General features: G+C 35.7%; 1 protein-coding gene across 8 annotated transcripts in view; it reads left to right on the top strand.

The window, feature by feature from the left end:
* Positions 1-16,213, top strand: part of DMD (dystrophin) — a 2,485,149-nt gene that overhangs the window by 1,138,944 nt on the left and 1,329,992 nt on the right. For all 8 annotated transcript variants that reach the window (XM_082378022.1, XM_082378021.1, XM_082378025.1 and 5 more), the window contains one exon: positions 1,465-1,614. In XM_082378022.1, coding sequence (XP_082234148.1) covers positions 1,465-1,614 — 150 coding nt within the window. The remainder of the gene's footprint in view (positions 1-1,464; positions 1,615-16,213) is intronic.

Raw genomic sequence — 16,213 nt, 5'->3', positions numbered from 1 at the left:
CTCTCTGAACCTTCCAGTGTTGAGGTTTTAAAGAGAATTTAAATAACCTCTTAGAGAGGACATATGCCTTTTGCTATATCACTATGTTCTATGTTGACATTTTTCTTTACCTGCTTAAATCTACTACAGACCTTGTGAAGACAGTTTGAATGCAGTTTTGCTCCATTGGAGTAGAATGATAATGTAAAACATTATTTCCAGTTTAAAAGCTACCTTCACTGAGTTGGAACATATTTTTTAATTATTTAAAATCATAAATTTATACCTTATAGAATGTTTCAAGGTATTAAATAGGCATGCTTTGATATTGGAAATGTATCTTTAAAATGTTCATACATTTTAGTACATAGAGAATTTTAGTACATTTTCAAGGTTTATTTTGGAGATCTTTAAAAAGTAAAATTTAAAGGAGTTTGCATGTATAAGCTTTGATTTATGTGAATTTCTGATAATCAGTTATGTCCTATGCATTTTATTGTACTTTTGGCTAATCCTTTATATGTAATGAATATGTAGTTTTAGCCTATGTATTGTGTGTAGAGCCACTTGTAGTGCAGCCCCTTTGTAAATCTGCTAAAATAAGGTACCTAAATTAATCAAAATGTGAAGAAAATGTGAAATGTTTTTGACTGAATAGAATTGGAATCCTAGGACATTGCAGCAGAAACCTGGGCATGATTATATCCAACTTCCTTACTTTTGCAAGAGAATTGTAAAACTTGAAGAGGTATCAAAGAACAATGAGAGAGGCCTCAAATAGACTATAATTATGTCCCTGTCCTATTCAGAGATGTTCAGTGACCAAACATTCGCTGTGAACTAACAGTGTGAAGCATCTTCCAAAAAAGATGAAACAAACTTGCAAAGTTATACCGCATGAGTAAAAGGATCATGGCCAGAACAAAGGATGTGATCATGCACTTATCCTACTAAATGAACAGATTGAAGGACCTCATCCTTGTTTTTATTGTTTCCCAGTCCAAAGATGGCTACTTTACCTCTAAGCTGTGTATGTGTGAAAAAGTGTGAGGGCCAGAGGGATTTCTTCTAAAGTACTGTGACTTTTTTTTAATGTGAGAAGGGAAACTCTGCTCTTGAATTTGTACCTATGTACATTGTCAGAATCATGTCACTTGGCCATCACTAGCTATAAGAGAAGTTGGGAAATTGAGTGTCTTAACTTCCAGGTTTTATAGTAGAGAGCCTCAGAGAAGAAGGTAGCCGTGAATCATTTTTTATGTACCCCATTCCATAGTTCTGCCTCAAGCCCATGAAGATTCACATGGAGCAACATCATAGTTTTGAAATAACAATGATCTTTCATGTTTTGTTATCCCAATTAAATATTGCTTTAAGTTGCTTATAACTTAATTATATGTAAATCAGAAGATACTGAGCATTTTGGGTTAGTTCAATGGATTTAGAAAAAGAAGTGAAATAGTAATTATTGCAAATGTATTTCAGTCACTCGAAAATTTGATGCAACATTCAGAGGATAACCCAAATCAGATTCGCATATTGGCACAGACCCTAACAGATGGCGGAGTCATGGATGAACTGATCAATGAGGAACTCGAGACATTTAATTCTCGTTGGAGAGAACTACATGAAGAGGTATGACGAGAAGAGTGAAAAATCTCTTTAAACTAATTTGCATAAAGACTAGCAAATACCTTTATGCCTCTCAGTCAAAATGAGGAATAATTTAGATATTAGCTCAGCTTCCAGGTTGTAGAAACTTTCAAGTTCTAGACATGGATGAAATATTTATATGTGTATCATATCATTTTATCTTACAAAAACTTTATAAAGTATGGGTTTTAATAGGAAATCTGAGACAGACCAAGTACAGTAACTCACTCAAATCTTCAAATGAGTAAATAGTTAATTTGGTGTTCAAAATCGGATCTTATCTGACCACAGTTCTTTTCCATATGCAAGATTAACTAATATGTGTAGGTATTGTCACCTCTCTCTCTCTCTTTCTCTCTCTCTCTTCAAACATGTATACACATGTTTGTTATGGTCATATATAATCTGTTAATAATACATGTGATTTTATTAGTACCCAAGATATTGGATATTGTTTATTGTTCCCAAATAATATGAGTTTGTATTCATATATAACAGAGGGCTTTTCATATTTAAAAATTAATACATATGGTGTGAATTTTTGAAATCAAAATTGAAGAAAATAACATATTTTTCTGAATCAAACAATATTTTGCATACACTCTCCTAAATCAAGAATGGATTATTTGTCAAGAAGGAAAAAAGATTCATAATGAGGTTTACTTTCGTATCTGATTGCTAAGTGCATCTATAACATGTGAGACACTGAAGGTTTGGTAATAAGTCAGAACAAGTATCTGTACTTCACTACTTATAGTCATTGATTAGTTAAGCAAAAAATTATTCATTTCTTAGTGTGTTCCAGGACATAAAAACAAATAATATCCTTATAAGATGCAAAACGTTGGGTTAAAAGTTACGACAAAGGATCAGAGAACATAGAAAAGGACACAGACTTGTGTGGGTCAGCAATGGAAGGTATTTGAGGTAGCTTTCCTAGAGATTTGTTGTAAACTACATTTTTAAATTAGAGTAGGAGACAGCCAAATGGGCAAGAGTAAGAGGGTGATTCCAGGCAGGTAGCCACCAGCACTTACAGAAAATTGGAAGTATTTGGTTTTGCTAGAACACAGAATGCAAATGGGGGTCTGGCTGAAGGTGAGCCTGAACAAATAAGCATGAGTGAGGTTGCTAAGGGAGATCTATGCTTCACAAAAAGCCTGCTCTATAGCCATGCACTTAGGGAACCACTGAAGGGTTTAACTTATAAGGGGGAAGGAGAAGAGAGGTGCCACCATCAGATTACGTTACCTCTGTGGAGACTGGAGAGTGGGGTGGGGGGTCTAAGAGACAGGGAGACTGCAGGCAGTGAGACCAAGTAAGAAGCGATACTTTTAGCTCAGTTGAAGGCAAGGCCATTGGTGATAGATACAGAGCAAATGCAAAACTCAGAAGAGTATCTGGGTTTCTGACTCAGGTGATTGAGTATCAGATATTTTTCAGAAACAACTTTGAGAGAGTAAGAAAAAACAAGTTTGGAGGTGAAAGATCACGTCATTTTTTACCCCCATTGAGCCAGACATGTCTGCTTAAGTTTGATATTAATCAAAAGCAACCCGAGCGAGGACCTTAGGTGCTGGTAGTTTATTTTGGAGATGATACCAAGAAGGACAAGTGAGGGCATGGGGAGAATGGAGAATGAAAGGTTGGAAGGCTGATAAAGGATGCTTTTATGAGTGAGTTTCCATTGGGAGTTACTGAGCTCAGTCCCACTGGGAGCTTTAAAGAAACCAGGTAGAACACCAGTGTCATAGAGGTCACTTAGAATTGTCCCGCTGGGCTAATGGAAGCTGGAACATTTGTCCACCAATTTTCCTCCCTTTGTGTTTGAGGATTGCCCTTGGGTGCATAAAATCCCAGTACTTCTGGGCTGCCTAGAGCAGTAAAATTGAGAAATGTGGGAGCTTAAGGTGGGAATCTAGCAGTGCGTGCACGTACTGGCCACCAAAGCTTCAAGTGAACTTAGAGATTCTGAGGTTAAGGGGTTATGTGGCTGGGCAGCAACAGGATCTGCTACAGTACTTACGGAGTTCCCAGGTGGGGATGTTCCCTAATCCAGTAAGAGAGAGTTACACAGCCCTAAAGTTAAAGAGAGTGATTCGGACTAGTTACACAGATGGGGAATTTGTCAGGCTACGTGCTAATTAAAACTGCAGAGTTCATGAGATCATCCCAAGTAAGCCAAAAGAAAAAGAATCATAGACAGAATTTCAGAGTTATACCCCATATCAAGTTTTCAGCTGAGGAAACAGTGTCTACAAAGGAGGTGAGAAGAAATGATCAGAGGTAAGAGGAGACGCAAGTTAAAACCAGGGTGCTTAGCAGGTAGCAGTTCATAAAGAGGAGTCATGAAAAACTGTCAAGTATGGGTGGAGAAACCCAGTAAGATGAAGACAGAATTGGGCAAAAAGGATGTCACTTGTGACCTTTCCTAGAGCAGTTTTGATGGAGTTTTCCTGGGGATAGAGAGACTCTGTTGACAGTGTGATACAGAAGATATTAGAGAAAAGGACGGGGAAGGCAAGTGTGCACGATCCTTGTGAGGAGCTTGGCTGTGAAGGCAAAGAAAGGTCCTAAGGGGGGATGGTAGCTATGACGGTATGCAGGGAACCTTTTGTTATTTACGTGGGGGAGAAGTTTGATCATGTTTATACATTGGAAAGAAAGAAGTCCTGAGTAGCAGAGACTCCAAACAGTCCTTAATCCTGCACTACCTTTGTTTAGTAGTCTAATCATACTTTCTCCATATCAGTATAAGGGACTACGGAATGGAAATAGGCGATTCTAAACAGTCCTTTAGCCCTTGACCCTATCTCACTGTTACTGGACGTGGGCAGAAGTAGGTATTCCGAGGCGGCAACTAGGTCAAAGGTCATTTACATTTGGATTTTGATATAGAATTGGAATGTGCTTGTATTTGTATTTGAACTTTAGTGTCAGGTTAGAAATTAGAGTTCAATAAAAAAAAAAAGTCAAAAGGCACACTGTAAAACTGATTTTGGCTAAGCTGTGAAGAGGCCCAAATTTTAATCATTAACCATGTTCAGTGTTTGTCTATTCTGTCCTTACGAGTAGACCACTCTCTAATCCTGATCTTGGCATCAGCTTCATTTATGTAATGCTCTTGCAAACCTTTAGCAACACAAAAAACTACTTATGTCTTTACATTTCAAAGGTCTCTGTTGTGGAACCTGGTATTTCCCCCAAATAGATAATAATTCAACTCAACAACAAACCTTGATTGAACACTTATTTTGCTATATCCAAACTGAGTTTTAAAGCATTGAAATTTGAATCAGAAAATCTTGGATTGGAATAGCCCCTGGTATTAATCAGAGTCAGACAGTAACAGAAAACAGGTTACCCAGTAGCTTGAACAGGGAACGTTTAATACAAATAAGTATTAAGTAATTACTGGGAATTAATTTTTAAGAGGAAATAGAAGAGAACTCCAAAGAATTCCCTAGAACCGAGGGATAGTACCCAGGGAAGGAACTGACTTGGAAAGTGAGGGGCTCTCCCCAAGGCTGGGATTCAAACCTGTTTGGAAAGAGTATGTCTCCAGAGCATGAGATGACAAAGAAGTTCGCTGGGTTGACCCAAACCAGAGCTAGTATGTAGTCAGTGGGCTGAAGCTTGTGTGAAGGGAATCTTGGAGTGGGATGATGACAAAATTCATGGGGAGGTAACCTGTGGGGGCTGCTATTGAATTTTCTGGGAAGCTAGAAGGGGTTGCCTGTTGGACTCACTGGGAAGCTAGCTACAGTAGGGGCCACTGAATTTAGGGAAACCAGCTTGGGCTTCAGGAAGCTGCCCATGGATTTGGCACCCAGGTTGGACTTGCCACTGGAGCACCCACTGAATTTGTCAGAAGACACCTGTAGAGGGTGCTGCTAAAATTTATTTGTGGGGGGGTGGGGAACAGACGAGGTGCACTGCACCAGGCATCCCACAGGCCAACCCAGAGCCACGGGAGCAAGAAGTAAAAACACACTGAACAGAGAAAACTTTACCTCCCCCAGTGTCACTCCAGCACCCTTTATTGACAAAGCTTAGCATCCTGCCAGCTGGCAAAGAGAAAAATATTCCAGTATCACCAACACGAATGTTAAAAGACAATAAACACATCCATCTACAACCCATTGGCTCTGTACCCTTGGGAAATATTTTCAAGCTTCCATTTCCTCATCTGCGACGACAGATCCTATTTCATAGGATTCTCTTGAGCAATATATAAAATACTGCCTGGAAAGTGCTTTTATTTTTACTAGGTTGTATGCTGTAGTATCTACCCTCAAAGCAGTGTATGTGTATGTGTGTGTGTGCGTGCGTGCGTGTGTGCTACCAGGGCAGGGATAGACAAACATATACATATATTCCAATGTGAAAAACAATGAAATGTACACACCTCCATTATTTAAATAAAATTCAGAAGACTGACGAAAGGACTTTTATCATTCCATAGGTCTTAAAATTGGAAGGAATTTTTCATTCTACTTCAGTAGTCAAGTAAACAGAATGCTATAGTAACAATAAATAAACTTGAAATAAATAAACTTGAAACCACTATCAGCCCTGGCTATGCTTATATAAAATATCTAGCCAATAATAACCTGAGAGTAATTTGGCAATATAAATGAAGCATATTTGGTGCTTTAGAGCTTTGATGAAAACCACATCATGTTAGAGATAATATCCTTCTCAAATTCTGTTCTGCTAGTCTTTAGTATGCCAATGTGACTTTAAAGATAAGATGTTGCGTTAAAAGGATGAGTAGTAACAGGGTTTTCCTAGTTCTCAGGGTATAATCTGAGTACTTTGATCAATTCCAGACTATCTAGGTAATAGAGAAATATCTAGTACTTTGTTAGCTAAATCAATCGTTTGGATGTTCCCACTGAATATTCAGTTGAAAAGACTGGTGTTTTGATGCAATGCAGATGCAGCCTTGGGATAATTATCTAAGAGTCTGGGGAAATAAAATAATTACAGTAACAGAGTTTTAAAATTTATTTCCTTTTTTAAAAAAATCTATGTTGTATATTGGATTGTTATAGTCAAAAATTCTGAATTTTTTTAAGCCATAGATTTCTTGATTTTTTCTTTTGGCTAAAGAAAAACAGTTTTGCCATTAATAAACAAGTGCCCTTTCTCTTGAATATGAGCCTTAGCCCATTTTCTTCTTGATTAAAATGCCTATGTCAAAGGTTTGTGGGTTTTTTTTTTAATTGCCTAACTGATGTTTCCTGTAGGGACAATTATGCAGAACAAAGGTAACATTCAGTTGCCTGTTAAATCAATCAAACAGCCAGAGATTTTATTGCCTATGAATATTTAAAAGAGATTTGCTAGATCCTGTTCCTAATTTCAGAGTGTGAGTTTGCATTCAGATAAGTGATAAATTATTTTCATTCCTTGAAAAGGCATCTTTCACTCTTCATAATCATATGGCACTACATTTTCTACTCACGGTAATGATTTGAGAGATGGTTAGCAAACCAGGAAACAGCTCCAAAAATTGTACCAAATAATCTAATTTTTCCAACTTATTACAGAGTAACCAAGCTACAGACAATTTGTTAGTGATACAGCAAAATGTGTAATAATAGCAATAATAGTATAATTGTTACAGAGGCCCAGGCACTGCTCCAAGTGTCTGACATGCATTTTCTCATTTGTTCTCACAGCAACCTTATGTTATAAGGTCTTCTATTGTACATTCCTATTTTATAGAAATGGATAGGGTATCAAAGGCCACAAAGCTAGTATGCTTAGACCCAAGTCTCTGCTCTTGGAGCCCGGGCACATGCTGGTTGACCATGCTACCTTCAATCTCAGTGATCTTTTCCTTATATTAAAAATAAAAGCTGCTTGGTAAGAAGTGAATATTGCAAGTAACTGGTTTCCCAATTTCTAAGGAAAGCTTACAGTATGAGTTTAAAAATATTAGGGATGACTAATTTTATAAAAAGCATTTTAGAGTTTTAAATATTAAAATCACATGTATTTAGAAGTCCAAAGCCTTTACCAGTTCTCTTGATTAGTGATTATTTCATCTTTCTTGTGTATTGTTAATGCCCCCATTTCTGGTCTTCTCAAAGTCATCTATAAGTTTTTTCACATGACATTAAATAGCAGACAGTAAAAGAGAAGAAGCAAAATCTAAATTGGTTGATTCTGCTTTAGTAGTAACGCTCGTGATAGGCAGCTTGAGGGACTCATTAATTGCTCCAGTAATTATAACTTTGAATTGGTCACTGAGTGTCACATCTACCTTAGCATAGATAGGGAAGAATAGACAAATATTGACTGAAGGAAAATTGTAAAGTAATCCAGGAAAACAAGTGACTGTATATCAGTCTTGAGGTCAAAATTATTATTGGAAAGCCATTTATCTGTAAAAGAATATCTTTATGATTTTGTCAATGTGTTTACTTCTTAGAAAATATCAATGTATAATATAAATAGTAAAAGCTACAATTTACTGAGTGCGTTTTTATGTCAGTCCTTGTGCTAAGCAATTATAAACAGTGTTAAACTTAATCCCCACATTATTCTTATGAGGTAGGTTTGATTAACTCCACATATGTTGAGAAGGGGCTGACTTCCATTCCCAAGGATAAGGTAGACTCAGTTTTCTAAAATGCCCTCTTCAAAACACCAAGATGCTGGGAAATTTCCAACAAATATACTTTTAAATGTTTTCTCTCTTGCAAGGAAGTCAGTAAACCTTTAAAGGCCAGGACCAAAAAAAAAAAAATGCGGATGAAACTAAGGTCATAGAACTAATACAGCTATGAGCACTGACCCTTGTATTGCCTTAGTGCTAATAGCTAATACAAGAAACCCAGAGTTTGGTTAAATTAAGCCATTTGATACAGTAGAAATCTGAGCCTCAGGCTCAAGCAAATGGGGGGAGGTGAACAGAGATTCTATGTAAAACAAGGGTTATATCTTCAGTACAATGATGGACGGGGGTATTCTGTCTGTGAAACGTCCCAAATAAAAATATGTCTATCTCTCTTCCCACTCTAAGTGTAAAATTAAAAGTAAGAATAATTATAATCATCTCATCTGAAAATGTGTAACCGTAGGCCTGTTCTTGTGAGGGTCGCTTATTTGAGTGTTTATTACCAGTAAGAGTCAAGGTATCCCTAAGACAAGAGATTAAGTTAAAGTAGCTCCAGGTTGGTAGCACCCTAGCACTAGTGAGAAGTGAATCCAAATTCTTAGAAAGAAAAGCACCTTAGTATTCTCACAGACTAAATTTTGTGAAATTTGAGCTCACAATAAACCCCACAAGCACAAGAAAACAAGCCATCATGAAGCAAAGTAATCACATGCAACACAGAGTGAATTTAGATCACCTCCCCTACAATTTCAGGTACTAGAATTGCCAGGTAATTAATATAAAATAAGTAGGTGAAATAGTAAAGAAAGAAATGAGAGTGAGAATCAAATGAAGAAATAAGACGCTAAAAGTTGATGAGGAAGATTTGAAAAACAGATCAAAATATGAGTATTAAAATTAAAATTATCACTCTAAAAATTGGAAAACATAATGGCTGTGTTCAATGTATATTAAACGGTTGAAAAAAATGAGTTATGAGGAAATTGAAATATAGGGAATGTGGGACCAAAACCTAAGGAGGTAGACAGTATGAACAGGAAGGCAAAATATATATTGGGAGTAGGTTATGAATGTCTAACTTATGTCTAATGGGAGACTCTGAAGGCGAGAATAAAGAAAATGGATAGGCGGGAATATGTGAAGGATACTGAAGAATAATTTCCAGAGCCAACCTACTTAACCAGGAAGCACAATATATAACAGGCAGCATAAATAAATAGAAATCCACTCTTAGACATTTCACAGTGAAACTGCAGAATTCCAAAAACAAAGATAAATTTACATTAGCAACCAGAGAGGAGAGACAGATCATTTTTGAAGGAATGAAACTTAGACTGACATTAGACTTTTTAACTACAACAAAAGAATCAGAAAAAAAAATTGGAAAAATGTTTTCAAGATATTGAGAAAAATTACCACCATCCCAGAGTTCTGAACCTAGCAAAATTACAAGGGCAAATTAGACATTTTCAGAGAAACAGAAATTGAGATTTTACCTCAGCAGATCCTTTCTAAAGCAAAGAAATTCCAAAAGGAAGATCTGAGATGCCCTGAGATAAAGAGACACGAGAGAGATAATTCTCCCAGATACATGAGGATACAGCAAGAAGGAGGCCATTTGCAAACCAGAAAGAGGGCCCTCACCAGACACAGAATCTGCAGATACCTTGATCTTGGACTTCTCAGCCTCTAGAACTGTGAGAAGTAAATGTATGCTGTTTAAGCCCCCTGATCTATGGTATTTTGTTATAGAAGCCCAAGCTGATTAAGACAGGCTGAAAAATATGGCTAGAAAATATTCTTACTAAAATTTGACAAAAATGGTACAAGAAGAAAAGATGTACAGATGGCCAAAGGCACATGAAAAAATGCTCAACATTGCTAATCATCAGAGAAATGCAAATCAAAGTGACAATGAAATATTACCTCACACCTGTAAAAATAGCTGTCATCAAAAAGTATACAAATAACAAATGTTGGTGAGGATGTGAAGAAAAGGGCACCCTAGTACACTGTAGGTGGGTTTGTAAATTGGTGCAGCCACTATGGAAAACAGTATGAGGTTCCTAAAAAAACTAAAAATAGAACTACCATATGGTCCAGCAATTCCACTCCTGGGTATACATCTGAAAAAAACAAAAACATTAACTTGAAGAGATATATGCACCCCAGTCTTCATAGCAGCATTATTTACAATAGCCAAGATATGGAAGCAGCCCAAGTGTCCATCAACAGAGAATGAATACAAAAAATATGTATTTATGTATGTATATATGTGTGTGTGTGTGTGTGTGTGTGTGTGTGTCTATACACACACACACAATGGAATATTACACATTAAAAAAGAATGGAATTCTGCCATTTGCAACAATGTGGGTGGACCTAGAGAGTATTATGCTTAGTGAAATAACTAAGACAAAGACAAATAATCTATGTTATTACTTATATGTTTCTCTCAGGAATCTAAAAAATAAAATGAACAAATATATATAACAAAAAAGAAACAGATTCACAGGTATTGAGAGCAAACTAGTGGTTACCAGTGAGGAGAGGGAAAGGGGAGGGGTGATACAAGGGTATGGGGTTAAGAGATACAAACTACTATGTATAAAATAAATAAGAAACAAGGATATATTGTACAGCACAGGGAAATATGGCCATTATTTTGTAATCACTTTAAATGGAGTACAATCTATAAAAATATTGAGTCACTATGTTGTACACGTGAAACTAATATAATGTTGTAAAACAACTATACTTCAATTTTAAAAATTGACAAAAATGGTACAAGAAGCAAAGTCCCATGCCAGTCTCACTCATAAACACATAAAGAATTCTGAAACAAATTTTGCCTAACTAGATCCAGTTGCAAACGAAATAGTTTTTAAGCTTCACGCTGTCTTTTCTTTCTTCACCCACTCCTTTGGATATTTTATGCAGTGTTGTGGCTTTAAATATTCTTTACATGCTAATGATTCTCAAAATATTATCTCTAGTACAGACCTCTGCCCTAAAGTCCGGAACTGTATATCCACCCTTCTATTATGTCTCTATGTGGATATTTAGTAAGCAGCTCAAACATAACATACTCAGATTCGAGCTCCTATCAAACCTACCCAACAGTTTCTCCGTTCTCGTTCATGTCAACTCATTCTTTAAATTTCTCAGGCCAGAAACTTAAGGCAATCTTGGGCTCTTCTCTTTCTTCACCATTCTCTCTCCAGCAGATCAGAAAGGTAGTCTTAGCAGATCTAAATGTGGTCTGGCAGGCAATAAGAGGTATATAAGCCACTCATATTTTTCTTTATGAACGAGGTTATTTTTTATAGCTTTTTATACTTGGTGTGTCCTTAAGGAAAAAAATATCAAATGTCTTGGCCTCTGTCTATAAATCAGCTGTCACTATAAAGAGATGATATTAAACTTATGCTCCAAATGATTACAGAAGGCAGATTTTTTTTTTTTACATGCTGTCTCTTTACCTGTTTTACTGCTAAGGTATAAGTATAATTTTTAGCAAAACTGTTAGGCCAATGAGAATACATCTATATATTAAATTACTGATCAGATTATTTTTATGGACTAAGATTTTTGACATGTCTAATTTTAATGAAAAGTAGATAAAGTTACTGTAGGTAAAGAGTATCAATAAAATGTTACTAACTTCTGAATTTTCTTTAAAATGATAGAGTTAATGAACTTAGAATTAGCTGAGTTCTAATAGTGAACTTCCTTTTTGGCATATAAAAATACTTAAAATAATTTTTACTTCTCTTCTCCCTACACTGTTCATACATAAACTGCAGAACCTAGTACCTGTAAAAGTAGTCTCTATCGGCTGGATTTGTTTGCTCAACTCCCATTTACTCCTTCACTTATTAATTATAGTTGTCTTGTTCAGTTGCTAGAGGGGCAACTGTGAGATTAAATTGACGTAAAAGAAGAAATTGGCAGTGGTAAAGTAAAGGCAGTAAATGTAAATTATTCTTCAACATGTTTGGTAACAAGAAACGGTAATTGTGTGATGGAACGGAGGTGGTAACTAATACTAGGGTGGTAATCATTTTGCAATTTATAAATGTGTCAAATCAACACCTCATACACCTTAAACTTACACCATGTTATGTGTCAAATATATGTCAATAAAGCAGGAAAAAAAAAGAATTAGCATGTGTTTGATAATGAAAAAAATATGTTTGATGATGAAAAAAGAGAGAGAAGGGCCAGTATCATGAGTAATAGGATAGAGGTAATTTTATACCTCATTGACTGTCAGGGCAGTGAAGATTTAAGCCTGTTTGTAATCTGGGGGAAGGTCCAATAGAGATATGTACTTAATATGTAAGAGCAAGGTCTTACAGGAGAGGATACGTGAGCAAAAATGGAAGGACGAACTTCGGGAGTGAAAAAAGAGAATTGAGATAATATGAAGATAATTTCAGGTGAAGATTAGGAAGACTGAGAAAATTTACTCATGAGAGACTCCATACCTGAGAGGAAGCTAACTCTTCTTTAGGATGTCTTAGGTTGGTGGCATGAAGAAGTGGGGGTGGGAGAATAGAGGACCAGTGCCTTTGAGAAAGTGAGAGTGGAAAGCATTTGGAATAGGAGCTCTTCTGTGGTAGACAGGAATTCAAAATAAGCAGAAGTGTTAACGAACGATACAGCAGACTCAGTAGTAGTCAGTAAAACAGTTTGCAGTGGAAACAGTCAGTTATGTACCTTTTTCCCATAGTTTCCAGCAAAATAATCATCTTATTCTCAACCATACGCATACAATCATGTGGACAATCAAAAGAAAAGGGACTTTGATTTCCATTATCTTCAGTTAATGTATCCAATATCTCTAGGATGTATTTGATTATATCCCGAAACAACTAAGAGACTGGCCTTTGGAGTCTTATCTTCCAATTATACTCATATTTGGAAGTCATTAATTTGGTATTCATATTTCCTCCACCAGTATGTCACTGTGTCCTGGTGCATCTAATTTGAATTTCATGTTTTTTAAAAAATTTATTTCTTGAACTTATCCAATTTTGTTTGGATTCTTATTTCAACCTTATAGCTATTGGCCATTTTCCCCAAATTATTGTAATCAGGATCAGCTACTTAATTTTTAGGGCCAGTACAAGAGGAAATGCAGGTTCCTTGTTCAAAAATTAAGAATTTCAGGAGAATGACAGCAAAACATGAAACCAAGCTTGAGTTCTTATAGGCATGGAGTACTGCATGACTGCACAGGCTGCCAGCCCCAATTGTTATTTTATATATTTGGTTAATTTTACACCTAAATTGGTTTTGAATATATGCAGGAGTTACAGAACTTAGACTCATTTCTACAGAACGTCATTATTTAAAAAGATTTCAGTGAAGATGATCGAGCAATGCTAACTGCTTTAATATTTTGAAAGGTAGAATTTTAATCTAATTCTTAGAGTGTTAACTATGGATGTAGTTTCTAGGATTACATTTTTCACATTTTAAATTTGATGCTTTCTTTCCTTACTTTGGAAGAAAGGATATTGGATATCTTGAATTTTGACTTTCCTAGGTAAATGCGCTGTGTTAAAACTGTTATCTTTATGTAAAAAATGCACCGCAAGCAGACTGTTATGCCAAACATCTGTGTTCAAGGTGACTTTCTTTTTGAGCTGAGTGGTGGACTATGCAACTTGCTCTCATAATAATTTTAATTGAATAATTGGTCAAGAGTGATTAGATTTTGAAGGAAAAACTCACCTGTGTAATATTTACACACAGATAATAAAGCCAATAGCCCAGCCCTCTTTAATGTAAGAAAAATAGACAAGACAGTATTTTAAAAATGTTTTAAATTAGAAAAGAGTTTTGCTCCTCTATCTGCTCTATCTTCTTTTGTAATATAAGAAATATGTATATATTTGTCTCTGCCCCTGGTTCTTGACACATAGCTCCTAAAACCCTTGTAAATAGGGATGGTAGGAAGAACATTTGTTCTGATATTTAATCTTTGACCTCAGTTCCTGACACAGAAATCCTAAGACCTTTGTAATTTCCTACGTGATAGGAGCATCTGACACTGAACTCCTTGGAATTTACTGGGTGATAGGAATATCTTTTGTTCTAACGAGGTGGCTCTTGGTGGGCTCCTAGATGGGGGCTGGTTACCGGAGAGACCAAGCCAAAATTAGAAGCTTGGATCTTTCATGCCTGCCCCCCATTCTCTGGAGAGGGGAGAGGGACTGGAAATGGAGTTGATAATTGATGACACATATGTGTTAAAGCCCCCATTAAAAATCCCAATAGTATGGAGTTCAGAAAGCTTCCAGGTTTGTGAACACATCAACACTGGGAGGGTGACATGCTCCAGCTTCACAGAGACAGAAGCTCTTGTGCTTGGGACACTTCCAGACATTGCCCTATATACCTCTTCAGAGGTTCATCTGAATCCTTTCTTTTCCTTCTAGCTTTATTGAGACATAATTGACCCACAGTTTAAGGTGTACTGCATAATGATTTGACTTACATGCATCATGAAATGATAATCACAACAATATGTTTAGTGAACATCCATCATCTCATATAGATACAAAATTAAAGAAACAAAAAAAATTTCCTTGTGATAAGAACTCTTAGACTTTATTCTCTTAACAACTTCCATATATAGCATACAACAGTGTTAATTATATTTATCATATTGTACATTATGTCCCTAGTACTTATTTATCTTATCCTTGTGAGTTTGTACCTTTTGACTACCTTTATCCAATTCCTCCTCCTCCAACCCCCTACCTCTGGTAGCCACAAATCTGATCTCTTTTGATATGAGTTTGTTTTTGAAGTATAATTGATCTACAGCACTGTGTTAGTGCCTGTTACACAACATAGTGATCCGATATTTCTGTACATTTCTTTTCTTTTGTAGGGATTTTTACATTTTTAAAGAAATTTATTGAAGTATAGTTGATTTACAGTGTGTTTAATTTCTGCTGTACAGCATAGTGACTCAGTTATACATATGTATAACTTCTTCATATTCTTTTCCATTACGATTTATTACAGGATATTGAATATAGTTCCCTGTGCTATACAGTAGGACCTTGTTGTTTATCCATCCTATATATAGTAGTTTCCATCTGCTAATCCCAAACTCCCAATCTATACACTTCAAAATGGTCACCACAATAAGTCTAGTTATATGTCTCCACACAAAGATATTACATAGTTATTGACTATATTCCCCACACTGTACATTTCATACCAGTGACTCATTTATTTTGTAACTGGAAGTTTGTACCTCTAAATCTCCCTCACCTATTTCTTTCCACTTCTAAACCCCTCCCCTGCTGTATCTTCTTTTATTATCTGAAAAATGTCATCTTTCTTTTCCTACCATCAGTTATGTGAGTTACCTTGATCCTTGTGTTTAATAATATTTTAAGATTCATCTTGTATTTTGAGTTTAATTACCCTCTGTTTGTTAGATACAGAAACTGAAATATTATATAACTTTCACAAGAACAAAGGACAATGGTAAATGTGTTTGATTCTTATTTTAATGATCAAGAATCATAGATATTTATTTTTTATTTTTGTAAGTAGTAATTGCATCATTATCTTTAAATATAATTTACCCTACTTTAGTAAATAGTGTTTCCTGGGTCATTTGCATTGAAATTTCTGAAATGTTTATATAAGACAGTAGTTAAATTTTTCTTCTCTGTGTTTATACCAAATAAAGCATATTAGCTTTTTTGGTCTAGACACAAAGGGATACACCAACACACATACACACATGTATAGTTGTGTATATATTTATATATGCATGTATATAAACATATTTATACTTGCATTTATTTTTATACCTAATTAAATGTAAGTATTGTATATTCGCACTAGAAAAATTGTTTTTGCTTTGGTAGAGCATTAAAATCTTTACGAATGAGGGTGAATACAAATATTTATTTA

The sequence above is a fragment of the Balaenoptera borealis genome (genome assembly GCF_965194805.1).
Source record: "Balaenoptera borealis genome assembly, chromosome: X".
NCBI lineage: Eukaryota > Metazoa > Chordata > Mammalia > Artiodactyla > Balaenopteridae > Balaenoptera > Balaenoptera borealis.
The sequence above is the reverse complement of the archived record's forward strand: the minus strand, read 5'-3'. Positions and strand labels throughout refer to the sequence as shown.